General features: G+C 37.5%; 1 protein-coding gene across 1 annotated transcript; it reads right to left on the bottom strand.

Annotated features, from left to right (window-relative positions):
- Nucleotides 1–1,045: 1,045 nt before the first annotated feature.
- GASK1B (golgi associated kinase 1B) lies at nucleotides 1,046–20,723 on the bottom strand. The gene is made up of 5 exons (XM_064652323.1): nucleotides 18,394–20,723; nucleotides 16,524–17,804; nucleotides 9,308–9,522; nucleotides 5,631–5,857; nucleotides 1,046–5,349 (listed from the first exon to the last, which is right to left on the bottom strand). Exons 2-5 carry the CDS (start codon nucleotides 17,518–17,520, stop codon nucleotides 5,142–5,144), a joined length of 1,647 nt encoding a protein of 548 aa, XP_064508393.1. The 5' UTR covers nucleotides 17,521–17,804; nucleotides 18,394–20,723; the 3' UTR covers nucleotides 1,046–5,141.
- Between the last annotated feature and the right edge of the window lie 636 nt (nucleotides 20,724–21,359).

Consider the following 21,359-nt stretch of genomic DNA (forward strand, 5'->3'; position numbering starts at 1 on the left):
ATATATATAAATATGCTGTCCTTGAACTTGTCCCCTTTGAATGTCCTGACACACAGAAATACAGATGGAACAAGCTGATAGTCTTCAAAGAACACTTGTAGATCCTGCTTGGAGCCCACAGATATTGTTTAGAGCACTTACATTCCAGGTTCTATATCCATGCTATATTTCAGGCAACTCTCCGTATTTGTCTGGTAGTCTCCTAAGGTCTCCTTTTGACCTTAGGGTTCAGTTCTCCAATCTCTGAGAACATGGATTAACCTAACTGACTTAAATTGTTTTATCTGGAAATGGGATAATTCAGTGAAATTGAAATTAATTCACACAAATGTATCTGATAGAACTTAGCCTGAAGCACACAATAATGTGCAAAAATAAGTAATATTTTTAATGAAACAAAGCAAATTACTTTGTGTGGGAAAAAGAATGTTTGAAAATGTTTCAGCATCTTTGTGTTTCCCATTAGCCTCTCTTGGATCATGGCAAATAATGTAAACTTGAGAGGCCAAAAGTTCTTAGGGTACTTTAACTCTGTGTGAGTCTCTATTCCACATGCAGTTCAGTATCTCTCTTCTATTCCTGTGTTTGCTCATGGTGTGTTAGAAAGTTTACAAGTCACCGACCAATACTTCTGTTCTGGCATCATAAATGGCCATGGCCTTTTCTGCTCAATGTTTATGTAAGTAGGTACTGCCAGAATGGCTAAAGAAGGTAGTAAATACCAGTGCTTCAGTAACCAGAAGCTTCACAGATACACTGCATCAGCTTAGTAAGAAAGAGTTGCAAGTCTCATGAGTAAACAGCTGGAAAATATTTCGACAGAAAGAACCCTATAATCTGTTTTGGACTGTTTCTGTGAAGAAGCAGCTTCAAGGCCATAATTCTTTCTGAACAGTAACTAATGATCCACATATTACAATAATTATTGTGTTATGGTTTTGTTATTGCAACTTAGAGAGCTGAACTGAAAATCTGACAGTTATTCTTTTATTTTGTATATTCCTAGACACTATATGAAAATAGCAGTAGAGATTCAAATGATTCATTTCTTGTGAACACGCTTTTACTGGTATTAATTAAAGTATAAACAAATTGACTTTTAAAATTCACAAATTCCAAAATAAAATGGAAATTCAATATCTAGTACAAAACTTTAAAAAACCTCTGAGTTGATATCACTCTGGCAGTTTAGCTCAGACACAAAACATATTGCTGTTTTTCCCTACAAATGAAAAACTTATAAGATTATATAAATGTGTTGGCAAGGGAAGAGTTAATCCTTTGAGAACAAAAGTTTCATCTATAATAATGTTTTGTTTAAACTTCAACTTGTGTATACCCAAAATTTGACTTACAATCACAAATACAATTCTACATGTAAACAGTAAATTACATAAACAGCTCACTCTTTATTAGCCAAATTGATCATTTTATAGGAACAAGCCTAAGTATATAAATATATACATGTATGTTTGTGTTTGCATACACAGGCATGCACATGAAAGTGTTCCCAGAATTGCTAGTGGAACCTTGTCCCTTAACGTATCCTAAATCTGTATTTGCTCATTTGAAACCATGGAATTTATCTTTTTTATTATTATTATTTTAATATAGCATGTTATGGAGTACACACACAAAAAAAAGAAGGAAACTGCTCTCACAGTGCTCCACAGAAGTTTTCATGTCCTCAGCTTCTGAAACATTTAAGAGTATTAACTTGCTGGCAGGCTCCCGAGGAATTTTAAGGCATCTGTGCCTGTGCTACTTATTTTAAGCTCTGTCTCCCAATGTTATGAAATCAGCAGACTCTTTTGACTTTCTTAGTAATTCCATTTCATGTGGTTCTGGCTTTCAAGCGGATTCAAGAATGACATAATCGCCTTTTCCTACCCACAGGTTTTGCACTGTTGCTGTTGGTTACACCCTTCCAAGTAATATGCAACACCAACATATGTGTGATCCCATATGCCCAGAAATGGAAGACAGCCCAGCAAAGATGACTAAAGCACAGACTCTTGGCTTTCTATTGATCACCACAGGCTGAGTAAGACTTCTTCGGGATTTGCCCTGTCAGTTAATATTATTTAGGTCACAGTGCACTTCCTGTCAGTCCAACGTCACGCTGCTTTCAAAGGAAGTGAACCGATTTCCCAATAAACTTTACCCCTGTTACTGAAGGGACAGCAGGTATCTTGAATGCAGTAGCAGAGAATGAACAAACTCAATAAAGTGCTTTTTTTGTATTTTTTACTGTAGCTTTTATGCAAATGCACTCAAAAAATACAGAATTCTTCATTATCATAAAACAACCCCCTAGACCTTGGCTTGTATGTACTCACAAGTGTTATTGCAATCATACTTTGCATTATTAACAATACTGGATTCAAATACCAAGCTCCGCAGCAACAGGATAAACATTATGGAGAAAAAGCACTTTCTGGAGTTTGTTATGAACTTCAGAGAATTAGAAGAAATTTACAGTCCAATCCCACTGTCCAATTTCACAAAGCCTCTCCTGACCTACCTGAAGACTTATGAAAGTGTTTGCACACATAAGAAATATGGCATGTTAACACAGCAAAGCCTCCAGCTATGCATAGTGCAATAATAATGCACCATTGTAAGATGAGAGCAGCATGCAGAATGCCTTGTCCTACACACAAATTCAGACTTTCAGAGAAAGAAGTATTTCTTTGCCCTTGGAAAGTCTCCAGAAGTTCTGCTTTTTACAGTTATGCTTTTCATGCTTGGTCAAATTTTTAAGTACTGCACAGCATCATGGCTGCTCAGACCTCTTAAACTCATGACAACTGAGAGGCAGTGGTCCAGATCAGCCTCAGGGCAATTTCTTACTAGTAGGCAATTACATTGCTGCTTTAAGAGCTGGCACTGAACTGCCAGGCAAATAAAAGAGCATGTGTCATGCTCAGGGAAACACTAGTCCATATCCAGAAGAAAGGGAGAAGAATGCATCGAGTTATGACCATATAAATAAATGACCCAACCTGAAAAAGGTTAAAAAATCCTTACTTTCAATTTCCTTCTTTTCTTGGAAAATGACCCAATTCCGGAAAAAAAAAAAAAAACAACTGGGCAAAGTGAGGAAGTGACTTGGCATCAGGATGTGCAGTCTAAAAGATAGAAGACAGAGTTCCCATAGGACTTTTTTCATAATCAGGTACATGCATATCTCCACTTGGCCCTCTACTAAGTTTAGTGCAACTGAGATTCATGCCTTTCTCCCACTCCCAGTAGTGTCTGATAATCCATTTGAACAGATATCTAGCAGGAAGAAAACTGTGAGATACGCTAGAAAATGAGACAAATTGATCATGATGGTCATCAAAGAGTGAAATTCACTGCAACAGGAATTCCATGTGAAATGGATCCTTAGGATTACTTCTTTCCCTAGACTCTGTTCACAGTGCAAGACAAATTAACATTTTCGTTTCTGTGAAAAAAATTATCTGGCTGATAAGTTACAACATTTTTAAGAAAGGGGTAAGATGAAAATCCTATAAAATTCTACTTTGGTGCTATTAAAAAGTCCAAGGCACTCTAAAACGTGCTTTCAAGGCAATAGTTAAGTTCTAGTAAGTTTTAACAGATTTATCTGTTCTTTGCTGACAAAATAAAATAAAATATTATTTAGCTGGCTAAGCCCTTAAAATTTTACTAAGTATTTTTAAGTCTGTCTATAATGAGATCTATTTCTCCTAGTAATGCAATTATTGTTAATAGGTTTTCTGATACTAAGGAAGAAAACTGGTTTTAGCTGGTTTTAGTGGAATTGTAGTTATTTAAAACATTAAATTCACCCATCCACACTAACAGTGATGAGACATTTTAGTTTCTCATTAATGACATTAAACAAGCACTTTCAACAATATTTTAAAATCTTATACACCATATATTTTTTTACTATACATAAAGACAAGAGTAGCTACAAAAGTATCCAACTTCTACCATTATCTCATGGCAAGTAGATGATAGATATTTCTCTAGAAAGATGATAAAAGTCTTTCTAAACAAACAGGTAGAATCAATTGATATTTTATTTCTGGAGGATAGAAATCTGAAGCGCTTATCCAACTTTCTCTAACAGCCTTACCTTTGGGAACACTTAGGGCAAGTCACTCCATAGTGGTCAACCTTAATGGAAAACCAGAGCCTGAACTGCTGGCCAGAGCTGAGCACACAGAATAAACATTTCCTGGGCGCTGGGTTTAACAACACTCATGTCTGCTTTTTAATAATTCTCAAAAAATATTGTTAAGAATTTTGCAAAAACAAAACATGTAGCAGCAGCATATTCACAAAAAGCTAAAGCCACTTTTAAAAATAGTGGTAGCAAAGGACAATTCTGTGAGAAATACCCAGTTAATCAATAGACAGAAAATATCAGATTATCCACCTACACATCAGAACAACTTGCATTGAAAATAGTACATTGTAATGAGTGACTCATGATGAATTGTACTCCATACTGGACAGGTATTTGTCAAAATAATTATTATTGTTAAAGTCATGTTCTCTTTTCTCTGTTTTTAAAATTCTTTCATGTCCAGTGCAAGCACTCCTGTCTTTAAAAGAGCTGAATTTAGTTCTCAGATTTCAAAAGATCAAAATAAAATAAAAAAAGCCTTGGAAATGTTGGGATTTTAGTATTCCTAATAAAAAGACAAATTCCTGTATATATGTTTCAGGAAGTAGACGCGATGACGGTTGTCATCAAGCTTATATATCTCTGGTCCTATTTAAACTTGTGAGAAAAACTTATACTGACCTGAATGGGGGAAGTAAGAGTAATCCAGACTAATGTACTGAAAATCCTGTTACTAATTTTCAAACAGTTTAACAGAAGGAGTGTTCATGATATCTATATATTACTGCATATTATTTATTGCACCATTTGGTTATTTTTCATGCCACTGGTGACATAGAAGAGACTTCACTGTGTTGAGCTGAAGCTGACATTTAAGTATTGCTTTTAAACCATGTAAGATTTCTTATTTAAAAATAACCTTGAAAGTTTGGGGGAAAAAATTAAATAATTCTATGAATTAAATCAATTTTACTGTCAATTTTTGCCCCATACAAAATTTTTTAAAGACTGTCTCTCAGATGGAAACAACACTGTTTCATTCATTCATGGGCAATACTTTGGCTCCATGTGCATTTATATAAGTAAGAAGAATTTTGGACCTCCTTTCTATTACATCAATAAGCTTTTCAATTCCTTTTCTGCCTCCTTGGCTCTCCCAGTATATTTTGTCAAGGAACAAAGACTGAAGCAACTTCTCACGTAAACGTTGGCTCCTCAGCACTGAAACTGCAGATTCAGGGAATCTGGAAAAGAACAAAGAAATTCATCAGCTTTGCCTTTACTCTGAATTGCAATATTTATGTTGTGCTTTAGCAACATTATGTTGTGCTTTAGCGACTCAGCAAATATTCTGTGCATGCTTAACCATATGCATGTTAACTGTATCTTTTACAGCAGTGGGATTACTCATTTTAGGCACATCCCGTCAATGTCTTGACCAATGATATCTATTCCAGTAACTTAAGAGTCTCAAACCGGGAAGAAATTATCAATCTTTTTACAAAATTATTAACTTAAAACTTACTCGTTGATTCCTTGTAGTATTTTGAAGTCAAGATTGTCCTCATTTCTGTCAAAGAAACCCTTATTGTCTACAAAGGCCAAGTGCCTTTGGTCATGCCTTCTCTGAACTATGTGTGTCAGGTCAACAGCATCCTGATCATTACATTTCAGCTTCAGTCCTTGCTGCATGCAGGAATCCTCCTTGAGAGGTTTGAATCCACAGCAGTTTCTGTCTAGTCGATTATAGATCTAAAACAAAGTACAGCAGAGTGCCAAGTGAAAACAATACCAAAGTACTTGGGGCAAAGTGCCACTGTAAGGCATCACTCACTAACAGAGTTGACAGGAAAGCAAGCCCAGGACAAGTATAATTAAAGTCAGCAGTGAAATGGCATTGAAGACCTGGTCCCCATACTTCATGTACTGCTAGAAGCAATGTCTCAGACTGTGTATTTTATCCATTTTATAGCCATGATTTGTTATGTCAGTAGAAATTCTTTGAAAATAACGGAACAATACCACTGTGTAACTGAAATAACAGGATGGTGAATACAATTCTTTTTTTTTTTCAGAAGGCTGTAGGGGTTTTTTTACATTTTCTCTGTTGGAGAACAATAGAAATAGCACAGTCTGACACACACAGAGGATCTTCATTTTGTGGAATCTCTTAGACTAACAGTACACAAAATAACTGAAAAGACTAGTAAGGGGCACAACAAACCATCTAAAGCTATAAAATGCAAGAATAGTGAACTTATAATCACAGAGCAGCCTCCCTGAGTTGCACTGTAGAATAAACTTTAATGACATGATGGTCTAGGTTATTTTTTCCCATGCAAACCCTCGATTATTCATCACACAGCTCTTAGCTGGAAGGAATACACACATCTGGTCTAACTTTAGTGGTGTAAATGTTAAGCATCTCTTTTGACTTAGTCATTTATTTTCCCTTTCATAAACAATGAAGGGAATGAGGCACATTCAGAGCAATGGATGCCATTTTTGGATAATCATCTAATACAGGAAGGATAAATCACTCCTTGAAAGTGCTTCTACCCCTGTTGACTAGATGAGAATAAATACTCAACATTGCCAGGGCCGTGAGTGCACAAATCAACCTGAATTGCCCTGAGAAGTCTCATCTGGGACTTCCACATACCTCACCTCTGTCTCTGGGCACAGGAACCCCCTTTAAACTCAGGCCTGGCACCTCAGCCCTCTTCTGAGCCCTTTGAAGGGAGGGGTGGTTATCTGCTGCTTGTCCTGCTACCTGATGTTTCTGGGTTGCTGCTTGGGGTTCATGCTTGCTGGTCTTCGAATTGCCTTGCAGCCTTGCCTGTGCCTGATGCTCACTGGACTATAAATCAGACACATGGCTTTCACTACCCATCCTGCTGGGCTGCCTCTCCTGCTGCTGGCCCTGCCTGTCCTACCTGCCCTAGAGCTGCCCTTGGCTCCAGCTCATCTTCCCAGAGAGCAGAGTTGTCCCTGCTAACAGGTAATTAGAGAGTAGAAGTCTGGTCTGGAGCATCTAAGGCTGAATGAGTAGATTATCAAAGGTAAAGCAATTTTCTGTCCTTCCTTCTTGTTTACTGCTAGGTCTTTACACTGCTCTAAGCACAAAAGCATTAATGTTCACATAAGCCTTCCAAAATTACAACTTTATTTCTGTGACATCCCAGTGAAATGGACATTCACCTGATGTAGAACTAGGCTGCATGTTGAAATGAAAAGGCCTCCTATTTCATCAAATGAAAGTCTGAGAATTTGTTTGGGTTTAATTTTGGTTGGTTGGGGTTTTTATATGTAGTTCTATTGCTAGCAGTATTGCTGAAAGTGTTCGTTTTCAAATGTGAAAATCCTGAGGAAGAGATTTCTCTGCCTCTTTCTCCTTTCATGAGCAGCATTCAGCATCTGCAGGTGGTAGAGTCTCTCTGGCTTCCACTGTTTAGGTCATGGGATCTCTTATTCAACTCATCCAAAGGTAAAAAAGCGAAGCAGAGTTGTTCTAGACAGACTCTTTTGATGTATAGACCTAATTCATCTGCACCACACTTCACTATGTGCATTAAATAGACAAGAAGATCGTGTTTGACAGACAGCCTTTTCATAATATCTTCCCTCATTTCAGTGCCATTATGATGGGACACACTGCAATTGATGCTGCAACCTTAACAGTTCAGCATGTTTTTTGTTATACATTTATGTACATAAGAGGTCCAAACCCCCGAAATTAAAGAAGCAACTTTACGTTTATGTCCTTATTTTGCTTGAGTTCTTGCAGAAGGCAAATAAAGGTCAATTATAAGCATTTTTCACCCTGCTCCTATGTTTTATAGCATTTGAAACCAGAGATTAGGAACACCTATTATAGGAACCAAACCCATTCTTCTGAGGGATGTTTAACAGAAAATACTTTTCACCATTATTCTCTATTTCTGAATGACTCATGAAGCACAGATTTATTTTTTTTTAATGCAGAACCCCTCCATAGTTTTTTTTTTTTAGAGTCTTCTTCTACTGATGAAAAATTTTAAAGTTAAGTATGAGAGCACCCAGATAAAATTTTGTTTTTAATAACCATAAGGTTCACTTTCACTCACTATCTGGCATGCGTGTTCTTGTCTGGTAGGGAACCAGAGGCATAAATCACTCTGATACCAGCTACTAGTACAACAGTAATTTGTTTCTTGTCATGTAAAGTTCAATCCTTTTGTATCTTATTTTAAGATCCAGCTCCTTCTGGATAACAGGAGCTCTACTATGAATATCACAAACTTTTCTTAGGAGACCCTAAAATTAGAAATCAACACAGAACTCATATGAATTTTTAAACTGTTAAATGAGAATATAATGACATGAAAACATTAACTCTGACACAATCTGTACTATTCCTACAGGACCCTTACTGTTTAGCAACAGCCTAATCCACGTATGACTTTATACCCATTTCTAAGCATTACTTGCTCATAATGGGACTAAAGATGGAGTTATTAGACAAGTGGCAATCTATTTTTGGAGAATAATTGAATGCTCTGTTTAACGTAACAAATATGCAAAAATATAACTAAAAAAATTGGAGACATGAGTTCATTCTCTAACAGGACTAAGAAGAACAGGGATAGGCTATGCATAAGCCAAGTCATGATTTTTAAATTTCAAGAAATTTCACCCTCTTAAAAACTAAATTATGTGAAAAACCAAACAGTCCTTCCTGGCTAAGTCACTGGCTACACTTTTTAAAAAAAGGAAAACTAGCAACTACAGCTATCTTGATCCAGATTGCAGCTCACCAAAACCACTTCAGTTACCTCTGGGGGCTGGGGAGCTGCAAGAAGGACCACACAGTAAACAGAGATTTACAGTTGTGAACATAGTCAAGATCTTTTTCTTTTGGAGAAAAAAGGAGTGAAGGAGAAACAGTATGCCTGTCTCAAGGTGAAATAAAACAAGTCAAAAGCCTTTGCTTCCTCTTTAAAAGGAAATTAGTCAGTTATGTTCCTGATCTCTTTCCCTGATTATAAACTGCATTTTTGATATTTTAATCATAAGAAAAAACCAGAAATAAATTCAAACTATGCAGATACATCTCTTTCCCATTAAAAAAAAATGATTTAGACTAAAATTACGTTTTCTAAGAGTCCTGTGTTTGCTCACATGATTTTTGAAGCAGACAGTTGTGCTCAGTAAGCGATTTACCTGCAGAAGAAAATCGAAAAGTGCCATCTTGGACCACTCATGATGGTGGATTTCAGTACAGCCCCACTCAGCTTTGGGAACTTTACCATTCTGCCAGCATTTCTGCTTCAACAGCTGCTGATATTGTCCCCATGTTAACCTCACTGAAGAATGGGTACTATTATCTGTTGGACTCAGTGAGGAATCCCAGAGAATAACAGGACAGGCTTGACCACCTGAAAAAAGAAAAAAACCATCATTAGTATAGTGCAATACTGTCAGTCTTATTTGACTTTTCTTTAGACATTTTACAGATCTGGCAGGAAAAACAGCCAGGGACTAATAACTTGACATCCTTTGGTCAACGTGGTCTTATTCTACATCCAACACCAGCCACCATAGGAACAAAAGCATAGGCATAAATGCCTTCAGTGAACAGAAGGCTTTTCCTGTTTGAAGCAAGAGATTAATGTACAAAATCGTATACTAAACTAAACTATTATGAAGTTTCTAGGTAAATTAAGAGCCTACACTCTGAATCAACAATGTAATTTCCCTCTGATTCCAGTGAACTGATTTTTTTCAAGAGTTGAAAACATGTCAAAGGGGTTTCTTTCTGCATAATGGATATAGAAACACTGCAAATTCTATACTCAAGGTGGGTTTATTTTATTATCTTTAGTATTTTAGACCTTAAGTATTTATGCCTTCAGAGCTCTGAAAAGATATATGAGAATACTAGAATGTGTGAGTTTAGCAAGAATAAACACCTTGACAAGTTTGGGGTTTTTACCTAGAGATGAGATCTGTTTTGTATAGCAAATATTTTGGCCAAATTCTTTAGTTCCTCTGTGTAAAGAATATTCTGCTCTTCCCTGAAACAGAGAAAAGGGACTTCTCTTTGGTGAACTCAGGTGTTCAGAATTCTCAGTGAGAAGAAATCTCATCAAAGAATTTAAAATGAGCTTTCTCAGTGTAAGAACTGGCAAATATATTTCATGAAATGTCAAGTAACAAATGTATCTATCTTCTTGGGAAAGTGGAACTCTCCTTTTATGGTTGATGCAATGCTACTGCTGCCTTAAACTGTCAAGAACCCATGACTGACTGTGGTTTGTACACACATTAAAACAAAGAAATTCTTTACATTTTTGGGTGTGTAGACAAAAGACCAAAATATGTCTTGGTACAGAGAGGAAGAACCATTTATCTGCAAAGCTGCTGTTTACTAAATAACAAGTGTTCGAACACATATAAAGCTTTAAAAATTATTCATATTCATCTTGAAGGTCAACGAACTTAAAGTCTACACTATTGCACAATTTACTGCATAGTTAAAGGCAGCCTAAACTGTCTCTTTGCCTTCCACATGCCCATGGAGACAGAGACAGATTTGAAAAAAAGCTTTCAGAAACTCACATGGAGGCAAAAGGTCCAAGGCACCTTCTCTAGAAGAAAACCAGACAGAGAATAGCATAGGGAAAGCAGGTATCAATGCCAACAGCAAGGTAAAAGCTGCTGATGTGAATGTTCCACTTGTAAGCAGCCAGGACTGTGAAAAACTATCTCCATACAGCTGAATCAAAAAGCAACTTGTTCAAAGGATGCTGACTGGTCTAAAACAACAAGTGAGAAAGTATCTTTGCCCATACCTAGCACTGAAACATATGTAAAGTTCCACCTTGTGTTCACCAAAAAAGCAAGAGAGGCCCTGCATGCAATCAAGCCCGAGAGAAAAACTAATTCCTTTCCAAAACCAAAATGTACTTGATCTTCTCTCTGCCGTGGCTTGCACATACAAGGCAGTCCTTCCCAGGCCAAGACAAGCCAACCTAAACCAACATGCAACTTCAGCACCTCTTTAACTTCCTTCCCAGTTGTCCGATGCTTTCTTAGAACACAGAGTGTGTTCTTCTATTAGGAACATCAATCTCTCTTTCCTTATCAGTATTACCTTTATCAGCAGCATGCTCCATACTCTTTCCTCCATTGAAAAAAAGTGCTGAGCACTCCTGAAAATCCGGCCTTTCCTCTACTGAGGTTCCTGAATAAGTATTTAGGTAACTAATTTGGGAAATCTTACCCATTTCTCCATCTCTCTTGCTCTGGCTCCATTACCTACATTGAAGATGACTTTAGCCAAGTTAGGTCAACTATTGGCTAGGCTTCTTTTCCCAGAGAGCTGGAGAAAGTCTATATAAGCATTGGAAATTGTCACAAAAAAAGGATTGCTTTCTTCAGGACCAAGCTTGATCTATTATTTTTATATCTCCAGTAACAGCTTATGTAACTATTCATGAATTTTTCCACAAACCAAATACATAAACAGTCTTCTAGCAAAACAAACATCTCCTGTCTACCCAAAAAGGACATGATAAACAATAGTAATATAAATACTTGAAAAATATTAATAATATCTTGCCAGTTTCCACTAAGATACAAAAACATTTTTAAAAGACTAAGGTTAAATGCAGGAAATGTTTGCATTTCACAGGAAATGGGGGCAGAAAAGATGAGCCAAAATAAAATCCTTCAACTCTGTAATATAAATTGAATTACAGGAATATGAAACAGCAGCTTCAATAAAAAGCTGTGATTCAGATTTTTGACACTTGCGGGAAAAACATGAAGATTCCGAATTAAAGCAGATAAGGGGTCTGATTCACAGCTGGATGAATTGGCATGACCATAATGAAATAAGTGGAGCTCTTCTGATTCAAACTTTGTGAGGATAGGGCTAAAGTCACCTGAATAGTGAAGAGACCTACAGCCAAAACTGAGAAGGTTGAGTACACTTCAGAATAAGTCCACTGTATTCTGTATGTCCTTCTTTCTTAGTCAGCTTTATATATTAACACCAAGGGCTGCCACTTTTCTTTTGCTGCAGCTGCATTGCACTGAATCTCCCCCAAAGCTCAATGGCTTCATTTAACTTTCATCTGCCACTTTAGATCTGTATATCTACCTAACCATCCAAAGGCAATTTGCAAAGTTCTATAGGAAAGATTTTTCAGAACTCATGTTGAAACCAGCTTCCTAGTAAATCATACACATCTTTGAATATCAAAATATTTCTAAAATGTCTTTGCTAAGTTGAATAAGCTAACACAGATGAAACCTCAGGCTGCTGAGACTAGACTACCTCAAGGTACTCAAACTGCTGCACGTGCAGCTAAGTAATGTATCACTACATGCCTTCTTCAACACAGGCATCATCTTAGATATCCACACTCCATATCACTTCAAAAATAGTCTGCATTCTTCTTCATCACATTTTGCTCTTGCAAATATCACTCTTATCTTGTGCTCTAACTTGCAGCTACAGCATTTTTTTAAACTTTCTTAAAAGAAAATAATTTCAAACATGCCCCATAACAGCAACACTAAAACCAGAAACCATTCATGAGGTAGCTAAAGCCCTTTCTCAAACTCATCATTGTTTGGCAGTACAGCTTACCACTGCCACATTTGCAAGGAGCGGTTTAGCTGCTCACATATTTGAAGGAGAGGGCAATTTAGTGCAGAAAATGAGAGGGACTGACATACAGATCATTACTTGATTTTGAGAGTTTAAATTCTGAGGGAAAATATAAGGGACAGAAGCAGAAAGCGGAGAGAATTTAGGCCATTTATTTTTCTTTCTTCCCTGTGCAACTCATTGCAATGTTTTTGTCCTGTGCTCATATAGATGTCAGTATTAAGGAATGCATGAAATGTGCATTAGTTGCTCTCTAGACTATGGACTGCATTGTTGCTTATTCACAAACTTCTCTACCCAACAGAATATCGGAAATATTCTCTTACCCCTCTGAGAGGTACAGCACTATAGGGAAGTATTTTGGAGTACCCTGCATGCATAAAGCAGTCTTGGGTTGGGGTTTTATTCTTTGCCCTGATATAAGTGATTCATAATATGTTATGCTTTTGCATAACTTTTGATGAGATGGCAAGGACAGTCTGATAATACAGGGTACAACGAGGAAAAGCTTATGGCTCCATTTATCATCATGTAGAGGCCAGTAAAGCAAAATGACAAGTGCAACCAGTGGAGCTATCTATCACATCATTCAGCTATTTGCACTAAATCATGCAAACATGAAAGGTGTTATTCAAAGGAAGAGTTTCTTGCATGTTTGGGGGTGACAAAAAGAAAGAGGTTCTGGACAAATAGTGGATTCGATCTTTAGCTAAAAAAAAAATTAAGCTGAATTGAGTACACCTGTTTCTGATCTTTTCAGCACAGTATAAAACATATTTAGCCAAACTTAGGTTATCAGAAAGTCGGAGAGGAATAGAGGTAGTCGACAGCATGCAGTAGTTCAGTCCCTCAGCAAGTGGTGCAACAAAATTGCATAGCAATAATTATATATAGTACCAAAAGCTGAATAAAGAGCTCAGCCTTGTTGCTATGATCCAAGGAACCAGAGTGCTATCCTTACAGCTGTCAGCTGCAACAGAGAAGCAACCCTGCTCCAGCTCATGTTAGTCCTGTTGTAGCTGAAGCCCTATAACAAGCATTGCCATCATCCTACCCTGAAAATTCGATTGCTGAGCTAGAGGCAACACGTGCAGTCATTTTATTTAGCTTCTGTGCCAAGGTAATTAACATAGGGCTGCAACACCAAGCAAGGTCCCTTATGTCTCCTCTGTTCCTCAGGTTAGGGTTATGAAATAATGAAGATTTTCATTACTGTGGTATTAATGTGACCATCTCAAAACTCAGACACATAAGATTCAGCCTCCATTGTCTCCAATAGACACAATTTTATGATTATTTGTTGTTGTTTTACAGGTTTGTCCTTCTTTGTTTATAGATGTTTTGGAGCTCTCGACATTTTTCACAACTTGTAGGTAGAAATGGGAGGAAAGAATGACTGCTTGCGTATGCCCAAAATCATGCTCTTTTAGTCTGTTACGCTAAACTCAAAGGGGCTTTTCCTACCTGTACTTCCCAGGCATTTATGTTCAGAAAATGCATCGCAAAAATATGAGACAGTTATCATACCTGATTTTTCCATCCATGATAGAAAAATTAGACAAACGATAAAAACATTCAGTTAACACTCAAAAGCTCTGACAATTAAGTAGGGTAGGTGAGGGTAGCAGACAGGGGACTTGAGTACAGTGTTTTGATAGACTTTAGACAAAAAATCAGAGGCAGATTTATGAGAATAAGGGAGACAGAACCTGTAGAGGGATTCACTAAGCAGTTCTTTGAAACTGCTTTTGACAAAATGAATGACAGTTTTGAAAAGCCCATTTTTTAAGATTTTAATGCTACATCAAACATGTCTTGTTAGATCACATCACAACTGGGGCAAGCAAAAGGGATGTGTCAGGGAGAGAGATGTGTCAGCCCAGAAATAGTGTACATTCATACACACATGCACAGTCTTTAATCCTGCATTGCTTGCTTTCCCATGTGAATAACTATTTTACAAAAGCCACCCTGTAAAAAACTTTACAATGCCCACCTAATCTTAACTGAAATGCATATGGATCATAGAAATGAGCTAACTGTTCATATTATTTTTAAGAATATATTTTTGCTCATTTGCTCAACACAGATGTTCTCAGATTATGCCCAACACAAGCACATCAACAGTAAAGAGCTCAAGTAGTTATTAGGCATCTGAGCTCCAGCATATTTCCAGGCCAAAGAAATGGTGAGAGACAAGGTACAATCACTGTTCCAAATGCTCTGTTCAGCTTTTAGCTGGAAAAAATGAAGTGAGACCAAAATAATGTTATTTCTCTTCTCATCACCTAGCAACCCTCCTCTTGCAATAGGAACATAGCCAGTTATGAGGAAGAGAAAATTAAAGAGGGCAGAACAATACACTCTGTCACAGACAGTCTAAAACATACTGTAAGGCGACAGACAATGAGCAACACAATGCACAATTAGCCTAACAGCAGTTTTCCAAGCTTTGCAGTCTGTCATCTCCACAGCCACACTATGCAGAGTTCCTCCAACCGAGCTACCTTAATGCCTTAGGACAGCTCTATAGCAATAGATGTTGTTCCTAAAAATAAAATAGGCATAATGTATCTTCCATGCTCTGCAACTATGAATAATATTCAGAAGCCTCTAAACTGTTGTTCCTAGAGATTCATTCACATTGTTGTACAGGCTGCCAAAGGGAAGGTTTACAAAACAGGAAGAAACTGGACATCACTGGATTGTCTTCCTGCTGACAGACTTTACAAAGTCATTCTTGCATTACTTTTCTTTTTAAGAAATGCAGACTGATATAAAAGTATTTAGTATAAGCTAATTTCAGCAGCAAGAAATGAACAGCAAAAACATAGCTAGCTACTTTTGCAGTGATTCATTAAAATGCAACATAGTCCTTCTGGATTGTGATTTGTGACTGTACAAAAATAGCAGTTATGCTGAAGACATATTTAAGAAGGTAGCAATGTTAAAACTCACATTACATGTCTGAAACTTACCTTTAATTTCACTAAAGGTTAGAAATCAAATTTTTAATTGAAAACTCTATGCCAATCATGTAACAGCCATATTGAGATATTTACTGTGTACGTTTCTTTGGATAATATATAGATGTGTGTAGTTAACCTCAAAATGTACAGCGAGATCCACTGACATGTAGTTTATTTGGTTTTTAAGTACCAGAGGAGAGGGAAGCACTTTTAAAAAAATTTTCAGTTCCCAAGGGGATTAGTACCATAGAAGTAGATTCAAGCTTCTGCAGGAAAGTTCCCTACCTCTCTGAGTAGATTATCTGTCTAAATACAACCCCCCTTTCCTACCACCTAAGAGATGAATTTTTGTGCCCAGTTTCAACAGTATTTGATTGAAATCAATTCTAAAAGATGAGAAAACTTTTTTAAAAAAACATCAGAAATACCCATTGAATCATGGAGTATTCCAGAACCTCTTTCACCAGTTTCATTTCAGGCAGTTTCTACAATTTCATGCAACCTACGGATTACACTCTCTCTTTTTTCTCATTCCAGATTCTCATGTAAGAGAAACTGTTACTGCCCTCAACAGCTCAATGGTATTTGACCTAAACTTTGGGGTACTGCATCCCTTGGACAGGATAACTGCACTGCAGAAGTTATACCACCTTTATTTCCCTCTACCAATAGGGTTAGCTCTTGGGCTCTCAGGAGTTAAAGGTGGTGGCTGCTGCCCCATGGCTGCATGGGAGGGGAAAGGAAACATCTGCACCCCACCTGCAAGCTGAAAACCATAGGAATGTGTTACCTTGGAAGAACTCTGATCTCCTGCTTACAGAAGGTAAGCTCCTGTTTAGCCCCAAGATCCTATCCAAATGAAAGGCAAACACTTCACTCATGTCGAGGGGTCTTTTGACGATCCCACAGTGTCCTTGATCACAAGCAGTTCCTGTGGTGCTGGGACCTCCTGCAAACACTACCAGGACTGCTTTGTGTGAAGGTACTTCTTGGATGCTCTCTATCGGAGAATCTGCCAGCATTCGCATGTTTAGGATGTCATTTTTGCTCATCCACGAGGGAGAGCTCTCACTGTAAATCCTGATATTGCTTTCCTCAGGATGGGGCTGTGCCTTTACAGCTCCAGAAATCATCCCGGGTCTCCGGTGACCCCTCTCCTCGATTGCCATTCCTCTATTTCTATGTTCATCCAGCTGGTACTTTCTCGCCTCCAGAGCTACTGCTGCTCCCATTGTGCCCGTGGCATGCATGGCCCTCCCTGGCTGTTGAGCAAAGGCCTCTTCCAGGCCCATAAAAGTGGCTTTTGGAAAATGCTGCCCGTAGGACAAAGGCGTTGCATTTTTCTTCCTGCGCTTTGGCTTCACTGTGCCTCTGATATTGGCAGGCTTGCTGCGCTTGGACCGCAGGGTGATATAAACTACATTGGGTGGCAGCAAGGTCCCATTGCTACCCAGCTGGGGTTCCTGGAAATTGGGTGGTGACAGGGTGCCATCCAGTGGGATGCCCAGAAAAGGAGTTTGGGCTGCATCTTGGAGACTTCTGGAACTGATCTTTTGATGTCCTCCTTTGTGCTGGGGTAAAACATGACCAACCTGACTGACAAGGAATCCCAGGTAGATCACACAGGCGGTGCCCACAAGCAGATTCCTCCTTGTCCTTGGGCGCCTGCAAGTCCAGAGCCTCAACACCCGCGAGGGGCACAGGCAGCAAATAAACAAGTTTTTGATTTTACTTTGCTGATCAAAGGTGGTCATTTCTCTGGTGAATCCATATGATGAAAACAGCATAAAGTCTTCAGTGCATTACAGCCAGGATGATGATGCATGATTTTCCTTCCCCAATTTCTATTTCTTGTTTTCCAACTAGCTTCCAGCATGGGTGATGGACAGAGGCTACTGATATGCCTGGGAAAGTGGTTAGCACTAAGGATGCACTCCACCTTCTCAAGCTGTTAAATTCTTATCAGCCACCACAGGGAAAGTGATTGGTTTCAGAGAATGAATGGAGCCAGCTGCGTAAGCAAAGTTTACTGACTTGTAGTCTAAAAGATCTGATGTATCTCCTTTACAAACTGCAAAAAGAAAACAGTAACATTTCATTTCATTACTCACATGTGGCATCTGTAGTTCTATATTTTCCAGGGAAAAAAGTTCAGATGAGACAGTATGTATGTAGAAATTTGTCAAGATACATCTTTCACTTTCTCATTGAAAAAAAATCTCACACAAAAATCATTAAATACAGGCTCAATTTGTAATCTCAGCTGGCTGTATTGCAGCATTAGAATAAAAGCTTGCCAAACTCAGATCATTATCTTTTTCTTATGAGATAAAGTTTTCACTAAACCTTAGGTTATGGAAATGCTGTAAATTATCCAAATATTAACACCAGTAACTGTAGTAGTTAAATATACACATATTCATTAATATAAAAATATATTAGCATTGCCAAATTTCCCTAGTTGACATGAATATAATTCACATAATTCATAAACACACATTAAAAACGAAAGATGGTTAATTCTCTTCACACTTCTGAAGCTATAAAAAGTATCTAGCTATAGTTTTAAAATGAAATGACAGTGGCTGATACCTCTTTCCAAACAAAAATAGAATAAGTGCACATTGTATGTATATTGCTATAAAAATAAAATTTCTTACCTATTCAGCTTGACACATCCTTTGTTCTGGTAAACTCCTTAGGTCAATAAAAGTAACTGAGCTGGCGTCTAGCACATATTTCAGTTTTAAGTATGGTTCACATTTAGGTATTTCATTGCAAGCTAAGTACAATTTGGAAGCTAACTTTACTGAGAGGTGGTTTGCATATGAACTGCTATAAACTTACATGAACCTCACGTTATTAAAAAAAAAAAAAAACAACCCACACACACAAAACCACAGCAACTTCTATTTTAAATTCTGTAATGAAAAGTTCTGTGAAGTATATGCCTTCCAAAAGTGCATTCCATCCATTTCTAACTCCTGAGGGCCCTCTAGTGCACTGCATGCAAATGTACTGAAAAAATTCTCTCTTCCACGTTTAGGTTTGTTTACTGAACTTTTTAATTTAAAATATCCCCTGCCCCCTGGATTTTAGAACTTTTGGGAATCATATATTCTTGTGATGAGAAATTAAAAACAGATAGGGAATTTTTAAATTCTATTTATATGCTACTAAACAGCTCAGCAGTTTCCTATTTGTGCTTTCCAAAGCGTGGCGTAGCCTAATCACTACACAGCTGGGAAAGTTGAGGCAGACAGAAGTTAAAAGCCTGTGCCCCCTTAAGCAGCGAGACACTGGCAAAGCTCTGACTTCTGTCTCCTTGCCTAGTCAAAATACAAAATAATAAAATTTATATGTTCACTGTAATTCAAGCTAATGGAGATATTCTCTTCTCCAAAGTTAATAGGAAAGGGGAATAGACAATTAAGGAATTAGTTTATTTTTCATATTGGTCCAATCTGAATTTATAAAACTTTGTGAGTGGATTTTTTCATAAGCCATAACTTTTCTTTACGTTTTTGTCTAAATATGTACTATCAAGTTAAAATTTCATTATCCACGCCCATTACCAGTGAAAGAGCCTTCATATCATCTCCTTTATCCAAATCTGAGTTTTTGGAGTAATTAGGGTTGTAAGAAATCTCTCCATCCACTTCAGTTTTTCTCCCTTTTTTTATTTTTTAGTTCAAATGTGACTGATGGGACATATCCCAAACAAAGAAAATCAATTCAAAAAGCTCCAGACAAGTTGCTTGAGTCAGAAATGCATCACACTGCAACAATTGTTTCCAAATGCCCCGTTCTTGCATGTACTCAGCACTGTGGCCTGTCCATTACAACCAAGCAGCGCTAAAACATGGTACATTCTCAGTTACTAACAGCTTTCCTATGGTATAACATTTCTCTGAAATTGAAATTTTGGATAGGTAAAATCTTCCTACTGCGATTCTTTAAAGATTATCTGGAAGAAATTATAAATGGATATGGAGAATTGTTCTTCCTTCCTCGTTTCATTTGCAACCTTGAAATCATAACGTGCTGTAACCACTGATGTACAGTATTGACTGCTGAGGGGTTTTTTGAGGCTTTCTCATGCACCAGCACATTCTTTGGAATAGATGGTGGTAGAAATTCAACAAAATGGAATACAGTATCTTGTTAATTTATCAGATATTTGCTCTAATTTTGGACACTTAAAAGCTAAAATATCAAGTGACTTTTTTTTGGTTTTTTTCAGGTCTGGTGGTGTACAGCTCCAGCACACTACTAGATACCACGAAATAATTAAGGCTAGAATGACTATGGAGTTGTTTGGAAAACAAACATTTCTTCGTGTTTCAAGAAAAACAAAAAAAATAATGTTCATTATTCAGGTGGGTCGTGTTCTTCTTTCTGGAATTATTCTAGACCAAAGCTGGAACAAGTCACTAAATGGCACTACTGAGCTAAAACGGTTCTTCCTCTGTGGTCATAAAATATGCAAGACAAATTTTTAGATAGAATAGACTGAACGTGGTTATTGTCTGACCAAATTCTAGCCTATGTTATTTCACTTTGCCTACCTATGTTTAGCCTGTAATGTCCATTAGATTCTATATTTGTTCTTTGCTTTAAACTGTATCTGAGATACCGTCATTTGCATCCATTAAACTCAGCTTTTTATGTAATTTTTTCATATACCCATATTTCATGGTCAGTGTTATCCTTTCCTAAGGTTAGGAACACAGGAATATAGGAACTAATATAGGAAAATAACAATAGATGGAAGAGGGGAATTTAAGAAGTATTTTCTAGTCCTTCACAGTCCTAGATATAGTTTGCAAATGTAAATGAATAAAAGAACTGAATATTTGCAATTATTTTCTCCCTCTCCCCCTTTTTTTGTTTTGTTTTTTTTTGGTTTGGTTTTGGTTTAACCTCGGAAATTCATCCCCACCTATAAATGCATTTGTAGAGGAAACCAGATCAACTTGTACTGATGGGAAGAACTGTGACCCAGGGTGCTGCTGATCATGCTGGACAAGCTACAGACTCTGAAACAGCTGGTGGCCTGCACTGCTGCCAGTCTTCCTAGCCAACAGCCTATGGCCAATCTGCAGGAGACAGGTGGACTGTATCAATGACCACCAGGCACAAGCTCCTGCATCTTGACTTGTCTTTATCCCTGGATACCTGAAATGATGCAGTCACAGACTAGGCTTCTTAATGTGCTCTTGTTTTCTATGTGCAGGCAATTCAACATGAAAGATTAATATTGTTATTAATACTTTTCTTCTAAATAACATAATATAACACATATACTTGCATTGCCTTTAGAATTCTTTTTTTTTTTCTGGGCTACATTTGTTCCTCTTGGATGCACTATAGCTAAACTGTTTCCATAGAGACGTTCTGCAGTTTAGCTCTAAATGACACATGTACAGACATTTATGTTAAATTGATTGATAAATGGTGCATTCCTAGCTTTACTGGATCCAAGGGAATGAGAGCTTATTCTCCAGAGAAAAACCATAAATTCTTATTATGGAAAATGCAGATTTGATTTGCAAAATATGAAGCATTACTTTAGAAGGCTCGTGCTGTGTTTGTAAGGGGATCAATTTGGGCTGCCATCTGGTAA

This window comes from Pseudopipra pipra, chromosome 4 (assembly GCF_036250125.1).
Source record: "Pseudopipra pipra isolate bDixPip1 chromosome 4, bDixPip1.hap1, whole genome shotgun sequence".
Classification (NCBI taxonomy): domain Eukaryota; kingdom Metazoa; phylum Chordata; class Aves; order Passeriformes; family Pipridae; genus Pseudopipra; species Pseudopipra pipra.

Excerpts from the sequence above, each read along its gene's own strand:
- GASK1B (XM_064652323.1), bottom strand. The coding sequence starts at position 17,520 with ATGCTGTTTTCATCATATGGATTCACCAGAGAAATGACCACCTTTGAT. Across the intron at positions 9,523-16,523 it reads GAGATCAGAGTTCTTCCAAG|GTGGTCAAGCCTGTCCTGTT; the intron begins GTAACACATTCC and ends TTCTTTTTTCAG. Across the intron at positions 5,858-9,307 it reads TTTTCGATTTTCTTCTGCAG|ATCTATAATCGACTAGACAG; the intron begins GTAAATCGCTTA and ends ACTTTGTTTTAG.